Genomic DNA, 24,157 nt, shown 5'->3' on the forward strand with positions numbered 1-24,157 from the left:
CTGATTGCAGCTATTACATTCTTGGGGGAAAAACAAATCAGAGAGATCATTAGTGCCATTTCCCTGCATTAGTTATAAGGCACAATGATCCCTTACAGTATATGGAAGCTCTTGTAAAACACAATACACGAACAAATCCTGCAAAATATCAGTGTCTTTTCTTCAACAGATAGATCTTACTAACTTTGGGGCTCATTTACATTTGGTTGTCAGTCATTTCATAACACGCCTCTCAGATGTAGCAGCACACGTCCGCACTGATAGGTGTTACTTTCACAATCTCCCTGAAATGCTTTTTCAAAAGTAGGCAAGTATGGTTCACACAGAGCAATCCAAGCAAAATGAAAATCTAGGACAAATCTAAAATCTTTGCCACGGATAAGAGTCTTGGGTGTATTAAGAAAGTTGTTTTGCGGAGAATACATCTATTTTCAGGGGCTCCCCTCAAAAAGGAAGTATCTCTAGGATTTAGGGACAAGGGGCTGCAACAGATATCTCCCTCCATTTGCAACCATAAAAATCAGCCCCTATAGTCTTCTGTGGTGGCTGCTAAACTGCAGATTTGATGGATGTCGGTATATAACGCCATCTTTAGGCTACTATGAGCTACTCTACCGCAATTGTTTTTAAAGCGAGATCCCCCGATTGTCTCTACATTGGCCCCCACTGATGCCTCCACATCCGGAAGTGAAGTGATAGGGATAGCTGTCCTTTTGCTTCTAGCCGTTAGCCGGGATGGAGCTTTCTCATATGTTCTGTGTTGCTACTTCAAATATAGGAGGTCATTCCGAGTTGTTCGCTCGCAAGCGGATTTTAGCAGATTTGCTCATGCTAAGCCGCCGCCTACTGGGAGTGAATCTTAGCATAAAATTGCGAACGAAGTAATCGCAATATTGCGATTACACACCTCGTAGCAGTTTCTGAGTAGCTCCAGACTTACTCGGCATCTGCGATCATTTCAGTGCTTGTCGTTCCTGGTTTGACGTCACAAACACACCCAGCGTTCGCCCAGACACTCCTCCGTTTCTCCGGCCACTCCTGCGTTTTTTCCGGAAACGGTAGCGTTTTTTTCCACACGCCCATAAAACGGCCTGTTTCCGCCCAGTAACACCCATTTCCTGTCAATCACATTACGATCGCCAGAACGATGAAAAAGCCGTGAGTAAAATTCCTAACTGCATAGCAAATTTACTTGGCGCAGTCGCAGTGCGGACATTGCGCATTAAGCGGAAAATCACTGCGATGCGAAGATTTTTACCGAGCGAACAACTCGGAATGACCTCCATAATAAATACAAGTGGTAATTTATATTACTGCATTGCAGGTTAGGGCATAATTATAATTACCACCTCACAACCGCATTAAAATATGCCGTTGGTGATAAATATGCCCCAAATTAGAGAGTTACTGTAGTTTACTAGAAATGTGAAAATTAGCCCAAATGTTTGGACCATTTTTGGCATTTAAGAAATAAATAACTCCCCTCGTTTCTCAGTATACAGTATCTATGCGCTTAAATGGAACATGGTGGTTTTATAGGCTGCTCCTCTGGCAGTACCTCCACAGCATATTCACTTGTAAAAGAAAAATAGCACTTAGAGAAATTAGGGCAACACCTTTCTGATGTGAGATCAAAGCAACATCAATCTTTGGGCCTAATTCAGACCTGATCGCAGCAGCAAAATTGTTCTCTAATGGGCAAAACCATGCTGCACTGCAGGTGGGGCAGATGTAACACGTGCAGAGAGAGTTAGATTTGGGTGGGGAGTGTTCAAACTGAAATCTAAATTGCAGTGTAAAAATAAAGCAGCCAGTATTTACCCTGTACAGAAACAATATAACCCACCCAAATCTAACTCTCTCTGAACATGTTACATCTGCCCCACCTGCAGTGCACATGGCTTTGCTCATTAGAGAACAATTTTGCTGCTGCGATCAGGTCTGAATTAGGCCCTTTGTGCGTGCCTCACTGCCTACCTGGGATATGGAGAAAAGACCTTCCACAAAGGAACACGAAGAACCGTACTCGTCTGATACGGCAACTTGATCGGGAGCAGGCCCCGAGCGCTAATGACACCAATAATGACATTATCTAACTTGCATTTTAGAACATATCACAAAATTTCAAGTAGTTATGATGACTTCAACAAACGCTGGAAAGGAAGAAGCGCGTATATTTTATTTTGGAAGAAGCGCGTATATTTTATTTTGGAAGAAGCGCGTATATTTTATTTTGGAAGAAGCGCGTATATTTTATTTTTTATACTGAAATGATCTCGCCATGCGACAGTTACAAAGCATTTTCAGGAATCCCTTCCTGTATGCACAAGACATTCTCTGACAAAGTCTGCGTACTATTCCTGTACTCGTGGGAACACCCTGGAAAAGATAAGATAAAGGTAGACGTCACACCTCTCATTGTAAAAAGCTTTGAGTACAGAATGCATGGAGAAAATATTGTCATTGGGCGTATTCTGACTTATTCACTGACGAATATTTGGACTCTCCTTAATGGTGGTTGCCAATTATTGTACAGTATATTTCTCATTTTTTGTTCCGTACTTTTGTCTGAGGTGACATCGCACCCTAGAGGATTAAACCTGTAACTGGCATAGTTGAATTACATGTGTTGTTAATTACCTGCATGGAATAAGGGTGGTCATTCCGAGTTGATCGCTAGCTGCATTTGTTCGCTGTGCAGCGATGAGGCAAAAAAACGGCACTTCTGCGCATGCTTATGCGGCGCAATGTGCACGCGTATCGTTCAATTGCAACGAACGATGTATTTTCACACAGGGTCTAGCGAAGCTTTTCAGTCGCACTGGTTGCCGCAGAGTGATTGACATGAAGTGGGCGTTTCTGGGTGTCAACTGACCGTTTTCAGGGAGTGTTCGGAAAAATGCAGGCGTGCCAGGAAAAACGCAGGCGTGGCTGGGCAAACGCAGGGCATGTTCGTGACATCAAAACAGGAACTGAACAGTCTGAAGTGATCGCAAGCGCTGAGTAGGTATTGTGCTACTCTAAAACGACACAAAAAAAGTTTGCCGTCGCTCTGCGATCCTTTCATGCGCACTTCTGCTAAGCTAAAATACACTGCCAGTGGGAGGCGGCATAGCGTTTGCACGGCTGCTAAAAACTCCTTAGCGAGCGAACAACTCGGAATGACCCCCAATGAACAGCTGGGTGCATCTAATGATTGCTAAAAGTGTCAGCCGTCTTCTCAGTACTTGAAGATTGTGGTACCTGCTAACTATCTGCCCAAATCTGTTTGTGAGTAATATTCGCCATTTTATTTCCAACACTACATCAGCCCCAATAATGTTATTTTATTGTACGAGTGGCATATATTGTTTTTATTTCATTTCCCTGTCGTGAGTAAAGGAGTTTGAAATAACCATAGTCAGGATACTGTTTGCAGTGGGGACAATTCTCATGTTTCTTAGCGAGATTCCAGTTTCACTGCCTCCTCGAAGTTCTACGCTCCTGAATCAGAGACGTCGCAAATCCATTTGCGGCAGTGAATTTGTACGCAGCAGCTGTGTGAAAATATGCAAATGTCGCTGCCATTAGGATTTGTACGGAGACATCCACCGGCTGCATTGCAAATCCCAGCGGCTGCGTACAAAGACGCAGCATGTGTCGCAGGTCAGTTGATTACAGACGTTGTGATTAGGCCTATGGTTGCGCAGTATGGCCGCAGGAAGTAAGATGACGGAGCCATTGTAACTGTGTACGGGATCACAGTTGCGCGCTGTGACAGGCCCCCAAAATTGAGACACATCTGCATTTTGACGCCATTTCCCATTACCTCCCCCAAATGGCCCCTGACTATCACTTACTCTTTGCAATTGCTGTTGCAATACCATTGCAGTGCACATGTGCGATGCATGCGCAGACTGCTGATAAACACTCAACTGCAAAAAATTGGGTTTGCGTACAACGCAAAATCGTGCTCTATGGGGGTCATTCCGAGTTGATCGTAGCTGTGCTAAATTTAGCACAGCTACGATCATTCACACTGACATGCGGGGGGAAGCCCAGCACAGGGCTAGTCCGCCACGCATGTCAGTCCAGCCCCCCCTCGCAAAAGTGCAAAGGCATCGCACAGCGGCGATGCCTTTGCACTTCAAGAGTAGCTCCCGACCAGCGCAGCTTTAGTGTGCCGCGTGGCCCGCCCCCCAACGGTCCGGCCACGCCTGTGTTGGCCTCCCCGCTCCCCCTAAACGGCGGCTTAACGCCGTCATCCAGCCCCCTCCTGCCCAGCGACCGCCTCTGCCTCAAAGGCGATCGTTAGGCAACGACGATTGCCATGAGCTGGCGCACTGCGGCGCCGGTGCATGAGCAGTTGCGACCCGATCAGAATGACCCCCTTTGTACGTGAGTAATCTATACATAATGCAGACACATTAGATGGTGGAGTGATACTCTACTGTGCTTTTCAGCAGAGCTGTGTTATATATAAGTAAATATTACATATTATTATCTAAAATCTGTGCACTGACGCTTTATGTAAACTCTCAATAAAGTGACCAATGTCCTGGCTAAGGCAAAGGGCTACAAGTACTATGCGGCCAAATTGATGCAAAAGTGAGAAAGCACCATGGAAATAATAAAATAAGACCATAGAAAAAATAAGTAAGAACCTTTAACTTCAATGGAGGAGGCTCCCACCATTGAAGTCAATGGGAGAAGCTTTGATTGACAGTCTGGCTGCTCACAGTTAATCAGCAGGTGTTCCTGATTGGCTGGCGGCTCTCATAGGCCCTACACACTGGCCGACATCAGTCAAAGATATGAACGATCTCGTTCATAAATGAACGAGATCCCGTTCATATCTTTGAGTGTGGAGGCTCCAGCGATGAACGATGTGCGGCCCCGCGCTCGTTCATCGCTGATCTCCCGTCGGCTGTACATGCAGGCCAATATGGACGATCTCGTCCATATTTGCCTGCGCTTCAATGCAGCCGGGTGACGGGGGCAGTGAAGAGACTTCACTCCCCCCATCACTGCCCCTCCGCCGCCGGGTCACCCGTCGGCCGTATCCGCCGTCAGGCAGCTCGGCGGCGGATCGGCCAATGTGTAGGGCCCTTTAGAATGGCAGAAGACACGTGGATCCTGGCATTCGCGTATAGGAAGTGTATGTGATAACATATATGATTCCTTGTGACCATCGTGGTTCGGGTGTTCGTTTTTTTTTTTTACCCCTTGTATGCCTACATGGACCGAAGAGGACCTGATCTACACAAGGGATAGGTGAGTATGGATTTTATTTTTACATCTAATGGACGCAAATGGCTACAGGGAGTTTAAAGAAGTGAATGCAGAGCGGCATGCTGCATCCATTCGCATCGCTGCCGGCTCACATAAGAATAAGTAGGAGGCAGACGCATGCGTATGTGGCTCCCATTGAACTGAATTACATAGCGGGGTGTACACATGGGGGGTAATTGAGAGTTGATTGCAGCAGCAAATTTGTTAGCAGATGGGCAAAACCATGTGCACTGCAGGGGGGGAGGGGGCAGATATAACATGTGCAGAGAGTTAGATTTGGGTGTGGTGTGTTCAAACTGAAATCTAAATTGCAGTGTAAAAATAAAGCAGCCAGTATTTACCCTGCACAGAAACAAAATAACCCACCCAAATCTAACTCTCTCTGCACATGTTATATCTGCCCCCCTGCAGTGCACATGGTTTTGCCCAACTGCTAACAAATTTGCTGCTGCGATCAGGTCTTAATTACTGTACCCCCACAGTGTACAGCCTGCTATGCTATGAACAGGGTGATTCATTGCAGCAACTCTGAAAGAGGGCACATCTGTAGCAGTGGCACTGCCAGCTAACCAACCCCCCCCCCCCCTTCCTTAGAGAAAAAAAAATGTAGTCCCCCATATATCACTAAAACCAGCAGCAGGCAGAACCAGCCAGGAGGGGTACTGCCATAGCAGGGGAGACACTCAGTGTGGGGTCCCCCTGCCATAACATTAAAGACCCCCCTAGCCAGTCAGCCCAGGGCTGGAATTCCTCGGAAAGTGGGGCCCCCAGAAAATAAAACTAGGGTCCCCCCTCCCGAGTAACAACCAGCACCCCTGATGGCGGTGGGTGCGGGGTTCATGGCAGGATAAAATAGTTATTTACAGGCGGCCTACAGGTCCCAGCATGCTTGCGCCGGCATGCCGGCACTAGGAGAACCACAAGTGCCAGCATGCCCGGACATAAAGGGCCCGCTGGCACCTGTAGTCCGCCCTTAAAGAAAATATTAAAATAAATGACACCACACGTTTAAAAAAAAAAGTTTTATTATTCAGGGTCTTCACCTGGGGACGGCGGGCTTTAAGCTCTTTTGCATGGCTGCCGCCCATCCAGGACTTCCGGCGTCTTCTGGAGCTCTTCACTACTCCTCCGCCGTCGGACTGACGCCGCTGCCTCGCGCTGACTTATATAAGACAGCCATGCGTTCACAAACTCTACCGTAAATACTCATACCATGCGCTAATACGCAGGTCCGCGGGAGCGAACATACGCAAATTGTGAATATGTTATACAGGGCTTCCGGCGTCTTCACCTGGGAGGCGGCGGCCTTTAAGCTCTTTTGCATAGCCGCCACCCAGCCAGGACTTCCGGCGTCTTCTGTCTTCTGGAGCTCTTCACTACTCCTCCGCCGTCGGACTGCCTCCCAAACACATCTAAACAGTACTACTGATTAAATAAATATCAAGGACATACTTATGACACAGATTATGTGTCATAAGTATCTTCTTTATATTATTTTAATCATTAATGACAGGGGAGGCACTGCCTCCCCTGACTGCATGTCGATGATCTGTAGGTATGTGTGAGTGAGTGTGTTTAATTAAAGTTGTACTTTCACGGTGTGCGTGTACTATGTTTATTTTAATATTTCTTTTACAGAAGAACTATAAGTACCTGCGGGCCCTTAATGCAATGCATGCTGGTACTTGTGGTTCTCCAAGTACCAGCATGCGGGGGAGGCCTGCTGCGACCTGTAGTCCCGTCTGTAAAAGATAATATTATTTAACTGACACTCACTAAATGGACTATCAACTCAGCAACCACAGCCCCGGGGTACTGGGGATAGCCCCAGGGGCTTTATACGGGGGGGACCCCAATACCCCAGGAAACCCTGGCCTTGGCTGACTTTTTATGGAAGGTAAATGCTACGGCCACAGGAACCAATATAAGTGTGTCCCCTTACTGTGGCATTAGTGGAGCCTAGTGCTGGTTTTAAAAATATGGGAAACCCCCTATGTTTTTCCCCATGTACTTTCAGAACCAGGAGCAGTCCAAGAGCACGGTGCTGGTTATGCTTGTGCTTTCTGATTCTTAACCATTTAACCATTTAAGGGGAGATGTACTAAGCAGTGATAAAAGTGGAGAAATGAGCCAGTGGAGAAGTTGCCCATGGCAACCAATCAGTATTGACATAACATCCCCAGCCAGAGTAACACCCCCTACCAATATTTCTATCACTGTTGACAACACCATCATCTCCCCCGTTCCCCAATGCCGCTGCTTGGGCATCACTCTTGACTCCTCCCTCTCCTTTGCACCCCACATCCAAGCTCTGGCACAATCCTGTCGGTTCCAGCTATGCAACATTGCTCGCATCAGGCCATTTCTCTCCCAGAGTGCAACTAAACATCCACTCACTGGTCATCTCACGACTCGACTACTACAATGTTCTCCTCACTGGCCTCACTTGCTCCCATCTTGCTCCCCTCCAATCTGTCCTCAACTCCACAGCTAGGCTTATCTTCCTCTCCTCACTATGCCCGTGCTGCACCCCTTCAGTGGAACGCGCTCCCCCGTTCCATTAAACTCTCCCTGACCTTGCAAAGCTTCAAACGGGCACTGAAAACCCACCTATTCATCAAAGCGTACCCTTCCGATGCATAACCCAGTCCTGAGGCCGCTCCTCCATCCCCCTGCCTCATGCCTTGACCATCTCTGCTTTGCTTACATCATGCCATCAGACTACCTCCCGCCTGCTTGCACCTCAAGTCATCTGTCTGTCGTCCCTTCCCACTAGATTGTTAGCTCTTCAGAGCAGGGCCCTCTTTCCTCCTGTTGTCAAAGCCCTCTTCTCGACACATTTCACTCGCAGCTCTCACCTACTCAGCGACCATCTTTACCCTTTTTCTCCTGCTGGTAAAGGCTCATCTCTATCTGTGGCCGCCAGTCCCTAGTAGTACGCTGATCACTCACTCGCTACTTACATCTAAGCTGTATTATGTCTTGAGAATTGTGGTGCTCTTTGTTACCTGTACTCTATTTTTGGCCCTCATTCCGAGTTGATCGCTCGCAAGGCGAATGTAGCAGAGTTACACACGCTAAGCCTACGCCTACTGGGAGTGTATCTTAGCTTCTTAAAAGTGCGACCGATGTATTCGCAATATTGCGATTAGCACACCTCGTAGCAGTTTTAGAGTAGCTTCAGACTTACTCTGCCTGTGCGATCAGTTCAGTGCTTGTCGTTCCTGGTTGACGTCACAAACACACCCAGCGTTCGCCCAGGCACTCCCACCGTTTCTCCGGCCACTCCTGCGTTTTTTCCGGAAACGGTAGCGTTTTCAACCTCACGCCCCTAAAACGCCGTGCTTCCGCCCAGTAACACCCATTTCCTGTCAATCACATTACGATCGCCGGAGCGATGAAAAAGCCGTGAGTAAAAATACTATCTTCATAGCAAAGATACTTGGCGCAGTCGCAGTGCGAACATTGCGCATGCGTACTAAGCGGATTTTCATTGCGATGCGATGAAAAATACAGAGCGAACAACTCGGAATGAGGGCCCTTGTTATTTATTAACTGTAATGCTAAGTTTTGTCTCCCTGTACTGTTCTATTGTATGCCCTTTGTACAGCGCTGCAAAACACTTCTGGCGCCTTATAAATAAAATTTAATAATAATAATAATAATAATAATTTCTAATTTGCATACTATAAACGTATACAGAGCAGCTGATTGGTTGCCATGGGCAACTTCTCCACTTTTATCACTGCTTAATACATGTCCCCCTTAGTCATTTAGACACATTTACACAGAGAAGCACTGCACATAGGGGGTCATTCCGAGTCGTTCGCTCGGTAATTTTCTTCGCATCGCAGCGTTTTTCTGCTTAGTACGCATGCGCAATGTTCGCACTGCGACTGCGCCAAGTATTCTTGCTATGAAGATAGTTTTTTTACTCACGGCTTTTTCTTCGCTCCGGCGATCGTAATCTGATTGACAGGAAATGGGTGTTACTGGGCGGAAACACGGCGTTTTATGGGCGTGTGGATAAAAACGCTACCGTTTCCGGAAAAAACGCGGGAGTGGCTGGAGAAACGGGGGAGTGTCTGGGCGAACGCTGGGTGTGTTTGTGACGTCAAACCAGGAACGACAAGCACTGAACTGAACGCAGATGCCGAGTAAGTCTGAAGCTACTCTGAAACTGCTAAGTAGTTTGTAATCGCAATATTGCGAATACATCGTTCGCAATTTTAAGAAGCTAAGATTCACTCCCAGTAGGCGGAGGCTTAGCGTGTGTAACTCTGCTAAAATCGCCTTGCGAGCGAACAACTCGGAATGAGGGCCATAGCTCACTGATCTGTGCAGGCTTCATGTTCTGGAGTGTTTGGCTGCTTACAAACATGGCCGCCAAACACGACTGCATACACCAGAGGTTCTCAAACTCGGTCCTCGGGAGCCCACACAGTGCATGTTTTGCAGGTAACCCAGCAGGTGCACAGGTGTATTAATTACTCACTGACACATTTTAAAAGGTCCACAGGTGGAGCTAATTTATTTCACTTGCGATTCTGTGAGGAGACCTGCAAAACATGCACTGTGTGGGGTCCTGAGGACCGAGTTTGAGAACCTCTGGCATACACCATGGGAATACACGATCCACTCAAACACGGGAACATTGTTAATTCCCGTATTTAATTTTAAAAAATACACCTGTGTCCAATCGGTCCCCTCCATGTTTAATCTCAGTCAAACATGAATCCTAGTAAATTTACCCCCGTGCCTCCATTCCTATTTGCACATTTTTAGTGAAGTAGTGACCGTGTGTATATTTAGTGCCTTTTGTACATTCATTTTTTAGGGCAAATGTCAGGGAATTTTGTATTTATTAAACCCTTCCTATGCATATAGCCTTCCCAGGCTCCATAAAGAACAGCTTATTACTGTAATATTTAGGTACCACATACGCCGGGCACTCATCTAAAATAGTGTCCTCACCCAACTTCATTTACAGTGCGGATTACCAAACATCCTCTGATTGATCACATGTCGACCTCCTTGAGGGGGTGATTCAGGGGCGATCGCTGCATCGGCAGCGATCGCACTCTGAAGGCTTTTGTGGAGTTAGCGTGCGCAGAGAGCTACTTGGCGGGTGCGAAAGCATTGCCGCCATGCGCTGCTTTCACACCTGGGAGGGGTGGGGGCAGGGCCTGACATGCGGGGCGGACTAGCCCTGTGCTGGGCGCCCCCCCTCATGTCAGAGAAACTGATCAAGTTTGTACATTTGTCCCGGGTGAAATAATCTATAAGTAGGAACTCAGAGCTGATTGTAGACGTGGCTTAAGTAACGTCACAGTTGTGCTGACTGCCAGTAAATTTACTAACTAGCATGCTTCCAGCCTGGGTCATTGTGTCCTGGCTGGGAGCCTAATCCTAACAATCTATAAGACCATAGGCTTAATTATGTGGACTTTCAAAATGAGCCCCTTAGTATAGAGCAGTGGTTCTCAAACTCGGTCCTCAGGACCACACACAGTACATGTCTTGCAGGTAACCCAGCAAGTGCACAGGTGTATTAATTACTCACTGACACATTTTAAAAGGTCCACAGGTGGAGCTAATTATTTCACTTGTGATTCTGTGAGGAGACCTGCAAAACATGCACCGTGTGGGGTCCTGAGGACCGAGTTTGAGAACCACTGGTATAGAGGAACGTGGATGATGAGGGCAATGTGGGAAAGAAGTGTTTGCCTGCCGGTCAGTCTCAGACAGTCACTAGTGAGTAATGCTTTCTCACAGTTATTCACACAGGTGTGTAACATTATGCCCATGTTATTCATGGGAATATATAGTATGAGCCTCCATCTCATGAAGCCGGTCTGTATAGCTAGCACTATATTATAGTGTATTAGCCTCTAATCATGTTTTCACATTTTTACCTACGTGCATAGAATATACTTAATATGGAAATAGTTAAACTTCTTTTTTCCGTCACAATTCCAACAATTTCCTGCTGCATAATGACTTACACCCGTTATGTTTTCCACTTCTTAGAGTAGTGACACCTCCCCTGTAGCTGAGGATAAGCCAGAAGAAAGCCAGGAAGAGGCCGCTGCAGCAGTGGAGGAGAAGCAGGTACGGGACGCTGTCTGGTTTTACTTTATGTTTTAGTATTTAGCAGCCGTTCACTTTTGTACATTCTATTTGTCACTTAAATATTCACCATAAAACCCAATCACCGCCTTGTTTCCACCCCTATGCTACCTTCTCCTCTGCCTTTATATCCATTTCTCATACGTCCTAGAGGATGCTGGGGATGCTTCAAAAACCACGGGGTATAGACGGGATCCGCAGGAGGCATAGGCACACTTTAAGACTTTGATTGGGTGTGAACTGGCTCCTCCCTCTATGCCCCTCCTCCAGACTCCAGTTTAGATTCTGTGCCCAGAGAGACTGGTCACACACAGGGGAGTTCTACTGAGTTTCTCTGGAAAGACTTTATGTTAGGTTTATTATTTTCAGGCAGACCTGCTGGCTACAGGCTCCCTGCTTCGTGGGAGTAAGGGGAGAGAAGCAGACCTACTTCTGTGAGTTAAAGGCTCTGCTTCTTAGACTACTGGACACCATTAGCTCCAGAGGGTCTGATCACTTGGTATATCCTAGCTGCTCGTTCCCGGAGCCGCGCCGTCGTCCCCCTCACAGAGCCAGAAGAAAGAAGCCAGGTGAGTAAAAGAAGATCAGAAGACCTCAGTGACGTAATTAGACTTCAGTGTTGAGGTACAGCGCAGCCGTCGCGCTGCGCGCTATTGCTCCCACACACACAGCGGCACTGGCAGGGTGCAGGGCGCAGGGGGGGCCCTGCTAGTATAAATATGTGGATTTGAGCGGGACTGAAGCGCGCCGGTGAGGGGGCATGGCTTAGCCCTCACAGCTCTATCCAGCGCCATTTTCTCCTCACAGAGACGCTGGTCCTTACTAAACACTGCTGCATAGATCAGAGTGGAAAACGAGGGGGGGACAGTGGTTTGGTGTAATATAAATTAGAGATGAGCGCCGGAAATTTTTCGGGTTTTGTGTTTTGGTTTTGGGTTCGGTTCCGCGGCCGTGTTTTGGGTTCGACCGCGTTTTGGCAAAACCTCACCGAATTTTTTTTGTCGGATTCGGGTGTGTTTTGGATTCGGGTGTTTTTTTCAAAAAACCCTAAAAAACAGCTTAAATCATAGAATTTGGGGGTCATTTTGATCCCAAAGTATTATTAACCTCAAAAACCATAATTTACACTCATTTTCAGTCTATTCTGAATACCTCACACCTCACAATATTATTTTTAGTCCTAAAATTTGCACCGAGGTCGCTGTGTGAGTAAGATAAGCGACCCTAGTGGCCGACACAAACACCGTGCCCATCTAGGAGTGGCACTGCAGTGTCACGCAGGATGTCCCTTCCAAAAAACCCTCCCCAAACAGCACATGACGCAAAGAAAAAAAGAGGCGCAATGAGGTAGCTGACTGTGTGAGTAAGATAAGCGACCCTAGTGGCCGACACAAACACCGGGCCCATCTAGGAGTGGCACTGCAGTGTCACGCAGGATGGCCCTTCCAAAAAACCCTCCCCAAACAGCACATGACGCAAAGAAAAAAAGAGGCGCAATGAGGTAGCTGACTGTGTGAGTAAGATAAGCGACCCTAGTGGCAGACACAAACACCAGGCCCATCTAGGAGTGGCACTGCAGTGTCACGCAGGATGTCCCTTCCAAAAAACCCTCCCCAAACAGCACATGACGCAAAGTAAAAAAGAGGCGCAATGAGGTAGCTGTGTGAGTAAGATAAGCGACCCTAGTGGCCGACACAAACACCGGGCCCATCTAGGAGTGGCACTGCAGTGTCACGCAGGATGTCCCTTCCAAAAAATCCTCCCCAAACAGCACATGACGCAAAGAAAAATTAAAGAAAAAAGAGGTGCAAGATGGAATTGTCCTTGGGCCCTCCCACCCACCCTTATGTTGTATAAACAGGACATGCACACTTTAACCAACCCATCATTTCAGTGACAGGGTCTGCCACACGACTGTGACTGAAATGACGTGTTGGTTTGGACCCCCACCAAAAAAGAAGCAATTAATCTCTCCTTGCACAAACTGGCTCTACAGAGGCAAGATGTCCACCTCATCATCATCCTCCGATATATCACCGTGTACATCCCCCTCCTCACAGATTATCAATTCGTCCCCACTGGAATCCACCATCTCAGCTCCCTGTGTACTTTGTGGAGGCAATTGCTGCTGGTCAATGTCTCCACGGAGGAATTGATTATAATTCATTTTAATGAACATCATCTTCTCCACATTTTCTGGATGTAACCTCGTACGCCGATTGCTGACAAGGTGAGCGGCGGCACTAAACACTCTTTCGGAGTACACACTTGTGGGAGGGCAACTTAGGTAGAATAAAGCCAGTTTGTGCAAGGGCCTCCAAATTGCCTCTTTTTCCTGCCAGTATAAGTACGGACTGTGTGACGTGCCTACTTGGATGCGGTCACTCATATAATCCTCCACCATTCTTTCAATGGTGAGAGAATCATATGCAGTGACAGTAGACGACATGTCCGTAATCGTTGTCAGGTCCTTCAGTCCGGACCAGATGTCAGCATCAGCAGTCGCTCCAGACTGCCCTGCATCACCGCCAGCGGGTGGGCTCGGAATTCTGAGCCTTTTCCTCGCACCCCCAGTTGCGGGAGAATTTGAAGGAGGAGATGTTGACAGGTCGCGTTCCGCTTGACTTGACAATTTTCTCACCAGCAGGTCTTTCAACCCCAGCAGACTTGTGTCTGCCGGAAAGAGAGATCCAAGGTAGGCTTTAAATCTAGGATCGAGCACGGTGGCCAAAATGTAGTGCTCTGATTTCAACAGATTGACCACCCGTGAATCCTTGTTAAGCGAATTAAGGGCTCCATCCACAAGTCCCACATGCCTAGCGGAATCGCTCCGTGTTAGCTCCTCCTTCAATGTCTCCAGCTTCTTCTGCAAAAGCCTGATGAGGGGAATGACCTGACTCAGGCTGGCAGTGTCTGAACTGACTTCACGTGTGGCAAGTTCAAAGGGCATCAGAACCTTGCACAACGTTGAAATCATTCTCCACTGCGCTTGAGACAGGTGCATTCCACCTCCTATATCGTGCTCAATTGTATAGGCTTGAATGGCCTTTTGCTGCTCCTCCAACCTCTGAAGCATATAGAGGGTTGAATTCCACCTCGTTACCACTTCTTGCTTCAGATGATGGCAGGGCAGGTTCAGTAGTTTTTGGTGGTGCTCCAGTCTTCTGTACGTGGTGCCTGTACGCCGAAAGTGTCCCGCAATTCTTCTGGCCACCGACAGCATCTCTTGCATGCCCCTGTCGTTTTTTTAAAAAATTCTGCACCACCAAATTCAAGGTATGTGCAAAACATGGGACGTGCTGGAATTTGCCCATATTTAATGCACACACAATATTGCTGGCGTTGTCCGATGCCACAAATCCACAGGAGAGTCCAATTGGGGTAAGCCATTCCGCGATGATCTTCCTCAGTTGCCGTAAGAGGTTTTCAGCTGTGTGCGTATTCTGGAAAGCGGTGATACAAAGCGTAGCCTGCCTAGGAAAGAGTTGGCGTTTGCGAGATGCTGCTACTGGTGCCGCCGCTGCTGTTCTTGCGGCGGGAGTCCATACATCTACCCAGTGGGCTGTTACAGTCATATAGTCCTGACCCTGCCCTGCTCCACTTGTCCACATGTCCGTGGTTAAGTGGACATTGGGTACAACTGCATTTTTTAGGACACTGGTGAGTCTTTTTCTGACGTCCGTGTACATTCTCGGTATCGCCTGCCTAGAGAAGTGGAACCTAGATGGTATTTGGTAATGGGGGCACACTGCCTCAATAAATTGTCTAGTTCCCTGTGAACTAACGGCGGATACCGGACGCACGTCTAACACCAACATAGTTGTCAAGGCCTCAGTTATCCGCTTTGCAGCAGGATGACTGCTGTGATATTTCATCTTCCTCGCAAAGGACTGTTGGACAGTCAATTGCTTACTGGAAGTAGTACAAGTGGGCTTACGACTTCCCCTCTGGGATGACCATCGACTCCCAGCAGCAACAACAGCAGCGCCAGCAGCAGTAGGCGTTACACGCAAGGATGCATCGGAGGAATCCCAGGCAGGAGAGGACTCGTCAGAATTGCCAGTGACATGGCCTGCAGGACTATTGGCATTCATGGGGAAGGAGGAAATTGACACTGAGGGAGTTGGTGGGGTGGTTTGCGTGAGCTTGGTTACAAGAGGAAGGGATTTACTGGTCAGTGGACTGCTTCCGCTGTCGCCCAAAGTTTTTGAACTTGTCACTGACTTATTATGAATGCGCTGCAGGTGACGTATAAGGGAGGATGTTCCGAGGTGGTTAACGTCCTTACCCCTACTTATTACAGCTTGACAAAGGCAACACACGGCTTGACACCTGTTGTCCGCTTTTCTGTTGAAATACCTCCACACTGAAGAGCTGATTTTTTTTGGTATTTTCACCAGGCATGTCAACGGCCATATTCCTCCCACGGACAACAGGTGTCTCCCCGGGTGCCTGACTTAAACAAACCACCTCACCATCAGAATCCTCCTGGTCAATTTCCTCCCCAGCGCCAGCAACACCCATATCCTCCTCATCCTGGTGTACTTCAACATCTTCATCTTCAATCTGACTATCAGGAACTGGACTGCGGGTGCTCCTTCCAGCACTTGCAGGGGGCGTGCAAATGGTGGAAGGCGCATGCTCTTCACGTCCAGTGTTGGGAAGGTCAGGCATCGCAACCGACACAATTGGACTCTCCTTGTGGATTTGGGATTTCGAAGAACGCACAGTTCTTTGCGGTGCTTTTGCCAGCTTGAGTCTTTTCAGTTTTCTAGCGAGAGGCTGAGTGCTTCCATCCTCATGTGAAGCTGAACCACTAGCCATGAACATAGGCCAGGGCCTCAGCCGTTCCTTGCCACTCCGTGTGGTAAATGGCATATTGGCAAGTTTACGCTTCTCCTCCGACAATTTTATTTTAGGTTTTGGAGTCCTTTTTTTACTGATATTTGGTGTTTTGGATTTGACATGCTCTGTACTATGACATTGGGCATCGGCCTTGGCAGACGACGTTGCTGGCATTTCATCGTCTCGGCCATGACTAGTGGCAGCAGCTTCAGCACGAGGTGGAAGTGGATCTTGATCTTTCCCTAATTTTGGAACCTCAACATTTTTGTTCTCCATATTTTAATAGGCACAACTAAAAGGCACCTCAGGTAAACAATGGAGATGGATGGATACTAGTATACAATTATGGATGGACTGCCGAGTGCCGTCACAGAGGTAGCTACAGCCGTGGACTATTGTACTGTACTGTGTCTGCTGCTAATATAGACTGGATGATAATGAGATGTAGTATGTATGTATAAAGAAGAAAGAAAAAAAAAACACGGGTAGGTGGTATACAATTATGGATGGACTGCCGAGTGCCGACACAGAGGTAGCTACAGCCGTGGACTACCGTACTGTGTCTGCTGCTAATATAGACTGGTTGATAATGAGATGTAGTATGTATAAAGAAGAAAGAAAAAAAAAACCACGGGTAGGTGGTATACAATTATGGACGGACTGCCGAGTGCCGACACAGAGGTAGCTACAGCCGTGGACTACCGTACTGTACTGTGTCTGCTGCTAATACAGACTGGATGATAATGAGATGTAGTATGTATAAAGAAGAAAGAAAAAAAAACCACGGGTAGGTGGTATACAATTATGGATGGACTGCCGAGTGCCGACACAGAGGTAGCTACAGCCGTGGACTATTGTACTGTACTGTGTCTGCTGCTAATATAGACTGGATGATAATGAGATGTAGTATGTATAAAGAAGAAAGAAAAAAAAACCACGGGTAGGTGGTATACAATTATGGATGGACTGCCGAGTGCCAACACAGAGGTAGCTACAGCCGTGGACTACCGTACTGTACTGTGTCTGCTGCTAATATAGACTGGATGATAATGAGATGTAGTATGTATAAAGAAGAAAGAAAAAAAAACCACGGGTAGGTGGTATACAATTATGGATGGACTGCCGAGTGCCGACACAGAGGTAGCTACAGCCGTGGACTACCGTACTGTGTCTGCTGCTAATATAGACTGGTTGATAATGAGATGTAGTATGTATAAAGAAGAAAGAAAAAAAAAACCACGGGTAGGTGGTATACAATTATGGACGGACTGCCGAGTGCCGACACAGAGGTAGCTACAGCCGTGGACTACCGTACTGTGTCTGCTGCTAATAAAGACTGGTTGATAATGAGATGTAGTATGTATAAAGAAGAAAGAAAAAAAAAACCACGGGTAGGTGGTATACAATTATGGACGGACTGCCGAGTGCCGACACAGAGGTAGCTACAGCCGTGGACTACCGTACTGTACTGTGTCTGCTGCTAATATAGACTGGATGATAATGAGATGTAGTATGTATAAAGAAGAAAGAAAAAAAAAAACACGGGTAGGTGGTATACAATTATGGATGGACTGCCGAGTGCCGACACAGAGGTAGCTACAGCCGTGAACTACCGTACTGTGTCTGCTGCGACTGGATGATAAATAATGATATAAAATATATATATATATCACTACTGCAGCCGGACAGGTATATATTATATAATGACGGACCTGCTGGACACTGTCTGTCAGCAGAATGAGTTTTTTATTTTATAGAATAAAAAAACACCACACAAGTCACACGACGTGTGTTTAAATTTTACAGGCAGACATTCACAATACAATATAGTATACTATATACTGGTGGTCAGGTCACTGGTCAGTCACACTGGCAGTGGCACTCCTGCAGAAAAAAAGTGTGCACTGTTTAATTTTTTAATATGTACTCCTGGCTCCTGCTATAACCTAACTGCTCCCCAGTCTCCCCCACAATTAAGCTGTGTGAGCACAGTCAGATATTATACATAGATGATGCAGCAGCACACTGGGCTGAGCACAGATATGGTATGTGACTGAGTCACTGTGTATCGTTTTTTCAGGCAGAGAACGGATTATATTAAATAATATAAAACTGCACTGGTGGTCACTGGTCAGTCACTAGTATAACTAACTAATACTATCAGCAAAATTCTGCACTCTCTGTCTGAGTACTCCTCCTAAGCTCCAGTAAATGAAGTGTCACTGTCTCACTCTGTCACTAGTATAACTAACTAATACTATCAGCAAAATTCTGCACTCTCTGTCTGAGTACTCCTCCTAAGCTCCAGTAAATGAAGTGTCACTGTCTCACTCTCACTCTCCTATCTATTTCTTCTCTAAACGGAGAGGACGCCAGCCACGTCCTCTCACTATCAATCTCAATGCACGTGTAAAATGGCGGCGACGCGCGGCTCCTTATATAGAATCCGAGCCTCGCGATAGAATCCGAGCCTCGCGAGAATCCGACAGCGTCATGATGACGTTCGGGCGCGCTCGGGTTAACCGAGCAAGGCGGGAAGATCCGAGTCGCTCGGATCCGTGTAAAAAAAGCTGAAGTTCGGGCGGGTTCGGATTCCGAGGAACCGAACCCGCTCATCTCTAATATAAATGAAATAAAAACACTATATCATGGGCGCTGGGGGAAATGAGCTGATAAACTCCTTCTGTGTTTCCATGACAGTTTGTACTGGGGTCTATCCCTTATAGCCAGTGTAATGTCGGTGGGTGTTTGGTACACGTGTGTCGGCATATTTGAGGCTGAGGGCTCTGCCACAAAGGGAATGACTATGTCGGTCCTGTCGACTCCTAATGGTACTTGCTACATGTAAATATGTCAGCATGTCAGTAGAGGTATTTTTTTCTCAGGAGAAAACTATATATGGGAGACACAGACGTGGGGGGTGTCCCTGTCGGCACCAACAATATCTGACTGGGTGGATATGGACATGATAATGTGATATCATAGAGAACTATACCTATATGTAATATGTATGTATAGCATGATTATATAGGTCTGTGGCACGATCAACACAGACGTGATAATATTTATGAAGGGAGTCATATTCATAAAATAGATTTCTCTCAGACTCCTCAGGGTCGCAAAAATTTTATTTTGTCCAGTTACTACTCCCTGAGATCGACTTGAAAATCTTTCTTAGGTCGACCATAAGGTTTCCTGCTCAGATCCTCAAAAATTGGCATTCAGTACCTGTTCATGCACATTAGAACGTATTAACGTCACTAGGGACCCTGCTGTTCCTGACAAAAATTATGTATATGTTGGTATTTATATGTGTGTGTATATGTGTGTGTATATATATATATATAGATATATATATAGATATATGTGTGTATAGGTGCATTGGAAGGTATATATGTATGTATGTATATATATATATATATATATAAAGATATTTATAATGAATGCTGAGGTAAAGTTGTCCTTCTCATTGGATAGAAGGTGAGGGTCACCCCCTGTTCTGCACGGGGCCCTGTCACAAAGGATCGTATGCAGGAAGATATGTGATGCTATAATTATGTGTCCGCTGTACGTTGATTATACTTGCATTACATGCGCATTGGGGAGTAGTTGTATGCAAATTAAGTTGAGTCATGTCTATATTGTTGCAGCATACTGCCGTGCGACTACAGGGGATATAGGACTCTTGTTTTCGCGGGCCACTTCCACGGCGGTCTCGTCTAGGAGGGCGTTGTGGATTCACCAATGGAATACTGAGGCTGACTCCGAGAAGAACTGGAGTATCTTCCATATGAAGGTGAAACCTGGTGGGGATGGCTTTGTTAAGTTGATCTGGGCAGATAACACTGGTAAGTCTACCTTTTTGACCTATGTTCCCTCACAACGGTTGGTGACGCATTTTGGTAGGATGCAGTCATTTCGACCGAATGGATACGGATTTCCCTTTCTTGACAGGTAGAGAAGGTGAAAAGGTAAGAGGTCAGTAGCCTTTTCAAGTTCGCAGAGCAGAAATCATTCTCTGTTTCTAACACATCCACCGCATGTCGCTGGGTCTATCTTGCGGGAACCCACACCGGTGGGACCACGTCTAATACTCTTCAGTCAGTCCTGGAACGGACATGGACCTGTGAGTTTAAGAATAGAGTCCCAAGGGGGACATACTGGAGTTTCCAGATGATTCCCCTCACTGATTTTTCAATTAGACCTTTCCAATTCTCCTCTGGTCGGAGAGGTAGTATGCGACGCCATACAAGAGTTGGGTCAGGATCAGGTCATTGTCCTGCTGTCCCGGTCACACAAAAAAAAAAGGGAAAACAGCTGTTATTCAGGCTTTTTCGTGCTTCTGAGGCCGGAAGGCTCGGTCAAAACAATTCCAAACAATTTCTACTTAAGAAGTTGAACTACAAGGCAGGGATCTCCAATCTGTTAAAGGAGAAAGAGGGTCTAAATGTGGTTCTTCCGCATTAGGCTTACCTGGATTTGCTATGCAGGATTGTCCGTACCAATTCACTGGAGTGATGGCGGTATGATGGTTTTCTTCAATAGTAAGAGTCATTATTACTCTGTACTGGGACGCTCTCCTGCGTACGGGGAGGGTAAGAAACAAGTGGTGCAAAACGTTGTTTTATCCCGGACGGATCTTCAACAAAGTGGTTGGCTCCTGGACTTGCCAGAATCACGGTTAATCCCAACGGCGTTGAGAAAAATGTTAGATACAGAACTGTTGAGAGTTTGTTTCTTCCAATGGAAAGAGCTCTGAAGATCCAGAGTAGGGTCAGGTCTACAACAGTGTCAATCCATCAATACGTTCCATTGATGAAAAAGAGGGTCGCGGCCTACGAGGCCATTCAGTGAGCAGGTTAAATGCCAGAGTGTTTTTTAGGGGGACCAATTGGACATGTGGTCCGGGTCTCACCTGCACATGCACCGGAAAATAATCTTATCTTCCAGGACCAGAATTTCTCTCCTGTGGTGGCTGCTCAGTTCTCACTTCCTAGAGGGACGAAGGTCTGCAATCCACAATGGGTTCCTGGTGTCCATGGATGCAAGTCTCCAGGGCTGGGGAGCAGTCATTCAGAGGTAAACAAATTTCCAGGGAAAATGGTCAAGCCAGAAAGCTTGTCTGCACAAAAACATTCTGGAACATCTTGTTCGTAGTCTGCCCGTCTTAATTCAGTCGGACTACATACAGCAGTGGCGTACGTAAACCGTCAGGGCGGATCGGAAAGCAGAGTGGAGATGGCGGAAGCCACAAAAGTTTTCCGCTGGGCGGAAAGGCATGTAAACACTCTGTCAGCGATCTTCAGTTCAGGTGTAGACAACTGGGAAACAGACTTCCTCAGCAGACACGTTCTCCATTCAGGAGAGTTGGGTATTCATCAAGAATCAAAGAAATGAGACAGCGCTATTCACTTTGTATAGAACCTTTTTGTTCACTTTTTTATATATATATGTAAAAATACAGCATAAAAATATATACAATATCTAAATATATAGTGCAAATTTTATACAATAGCACCGGCCGGTACTAATATTAATCTTATTCAAGAATTAGTAATTATTAAAAACATCTGCTATACCAAAGCTAAATATTTCCACAATGAAACAGCTTTTTTAATAATTACTAATTCTTGAATAAGATTAATATTAGTACCGGCCGCTGTCTCATTTCTTTGATTCTTTTTTATATATCTTTGGGAGAACTGGGATCAGTCCCCCGAGACTAGCTGCTTTCACCTTGTAAGGTGACAGCGCCAGGTGTAAATTTCTGTAATATTGTTTTGTCTTCATCAAGAGGTCTTTGCAGAAGTGTCAAGTCGTTGGGGAATTCCTCAAATGGACATGTTGACGTTTCGCCTCCACAAGAAACTTCAAAAATATTGTTCCAGGTCGAGGGACCCTCAAGTAATAGAGGTGGACACCGTGGGTGTTTCAGGCGGTCTAGGTGTTCCCTCCACTTCCAATCATTCCAAGGTGATAAAGATCAGAAGATGAACAAGGGTTCAGGCGATGATCTTTGTTCCAGACTGGCCAAGGAGGGCCTGGTATCCAGATCTTCAGGAGTTGCTCATAGAAGATCCCTGGCCTCTTCCTCTTCGAGACGTCCTGTTACAACAGGGGCCGTACGTGTATCAAGACTTACCGCGGCTGCATTTGACGGCATGGTGTTTGAACGCCAAATCATAGCCCGGAAGGGTATTCCCAGTGAAGTCATTTCCACACTTCTTTAGGCTAGAAAAGAAGTAACGGCAAAGCGTTACCACCGTATTTGGAGGAAATATGTGTCTTGGTGTGAATCCAAGAAAGCTCCTAAAACGGAGGATTTTCAGCTGGGGCGGTTGCTCCATATTTTACAAGCGAGTGTGGAGGCAGGCCTAAAGTTAGGCTCCGTTAAAGTGCAAATTTCGGCCTTATCAATTTTCTTTCAGATGGAATTGGCCTTCCTTCCAGAAATACAGACCTTCTTGAAGGGTGTATTGCCCATCCAACCTCCCTTTGTGCACCCCTGTGGCTCCATGGGATCTTAATGTGCTGTTGCAGTTCCTGCAATCTCATTGGTTTGAACCTTTACATAAGGTTGCATTAAAATTGTCTCACAAAAGCCCCTATTTAATCTTCCATGCTGATAGAGCGGAGTTGAGAACTCGTCAGCAATTTCTACCAAAAGTGGTTTCACGTAAACCAGCCTATTGTGGTGCCAGTGACTACTGACACCTTGGCGGAATCAAAGCCTCTCGATGTGGTCAGAGCTTTAAAAATCTATGTCGTCAGAACAGCTCATATTAGGAAAACAGAGGCTCTGTTTGTCCTATGGGCTCCCAACAAGATTGGGGCTCCTGCTTCCAAGCAGACTATAGCGCGCTGGATCTGTAATACGATTCAGAGGGCTCATTCTACGGCAGGATTGCCGTTACCAAAATCGGTGAAGGCCCATTCTTCTAGAAAGGTGGGCTCAGCATGGGCGGCTGGCCGAGGGGTCTCGGCATTACAGCTTTGCTGAGCTGCTACTTGGTCAAACACCTTTACGAAGTTACAGGTTTGATACCCTGGCTGATGTGGACCTCTTGTTTGGTCAATCGGTGCTGCAGAGTCGTCCGCACTCTCCCGCCCATTCTAGAGCTTTGCTATAAACCCCATGGTTCTTGAAGCATCCCCTAGGACGTATGAGAAAATAGGATTTTAATACCTACCGGTAAATCCTTTTCTCTTAGTCCGTAGATGATGCTGGGCGCCCGTCCCAGTGCGTACTGTATCTGCAGTTATTGGGTATGTTTACACACATGGTGTGTTGTGTTTAAGTCAGCCTGTTGCTGATGATGTTCATGCCATGGCATGCGTTTTGCTGTTATTGGTTGAGTTTACACACACAGGTTGTGTTACGCTTTATGTCAGCGTATTGCTGCATATTCTTCATGCCGTCGGCTGGTGTTCTATTGAATGCCACGTTCGGCGGCATATTGAGGTGTGAGCTGGTAAGATGCTCACTAAGGTTTAGCAATAAATTATTTCCTCTTTCCCTGGGCACAGTTACTTAAACTGGAGTCTGGAGGAGGGGCATAGAAGTAGGAGCCAGTTCACACCCAATCAAAGTCTTGAAGTGTGCCTATGTCTCCTGCGGATCCCGTCTATATCCCATGGTTCTTGAAGCATCCCCAGCATCCTCTATGGACTAAGAGAAAAGGATTTACTGGTAGGTATTAAAATCCTATTTTCATATTGTCAGCGGTTCATTCCTCTAGTTCTCTGTCACCATAATTCTATACTGACACCTGACCTCTTCATCTTCTCTAACCCCTGCCCATGCCTGGATTCATGGAGAAGGTACAGGTCCCTGACCTTAAGACATCTGTATTCTGTGATCATGTTTGTTACTAGTGTTCTACATTTATTTCTTGTAGATCCATGTGGTATG

At 46.5% G+C, this 24,157-nt stretch overlaps 1 protein-coding gene and 1 long non-coding RNA gene across 5 annotated transcripts in view; one reads left to right on the forward strand and one right to left on the reverse strand.

Annotated features, from left to right (window-relative positions):
- SH3BGR (SH3 domain binding glutamate rich protein) overlaps positions 1-24,157 on the forward strand; it is a 154,448-nt gene that overhangs the window by 124,110 nt on the left and 6,181 nt on the right. For all 4 annotated transcript variants that reach the window (XM_063956585.1, XM_063956586.1, XM_063956587.1 and 1 more), the window contains one exon: positions 11,302-11,382. In XM_063956585.1, the coding sequence (XP_063812655.1) occupies positions 11,302-11,382 (81 nt within the window). The remainder of the gene's footprint in view (positions 1-11,301; positions 11,383-24,157) is intronic.
- LOC135050259 (uncharacterized) overlaps positions 2,203-24,157 on the reverse strand; it is a 104,338-nt gene continuing 82,383 nt past the window's right edge. The window contains exon 3 of the long non-coding RNA XR_010241581.1: positions 2,203-2,379. This is a non-coding gene — a long non-coding RNA (uncharacterized LOC135050259). The remainder of the gene's footprint in view (positions 2,380-24,157) is intronic.

The sequence above is a fragment of the Pseudophryne corroboree genome, chromosome 2, assembly GCF_028390025.1.
Source record: "Pseudophryne corroboree isolate aPseCor3 chromosome 2, aPseCor3.hap2, whole genome shotgun sequence".
In the NCBI taxonomy this organism is placed as follows: Eukaryota; Metazoa; Chordata; class Amphibia; order Anura; family Myobatrachidae; genus Pseudophryne; species Pseudophryne corroboree.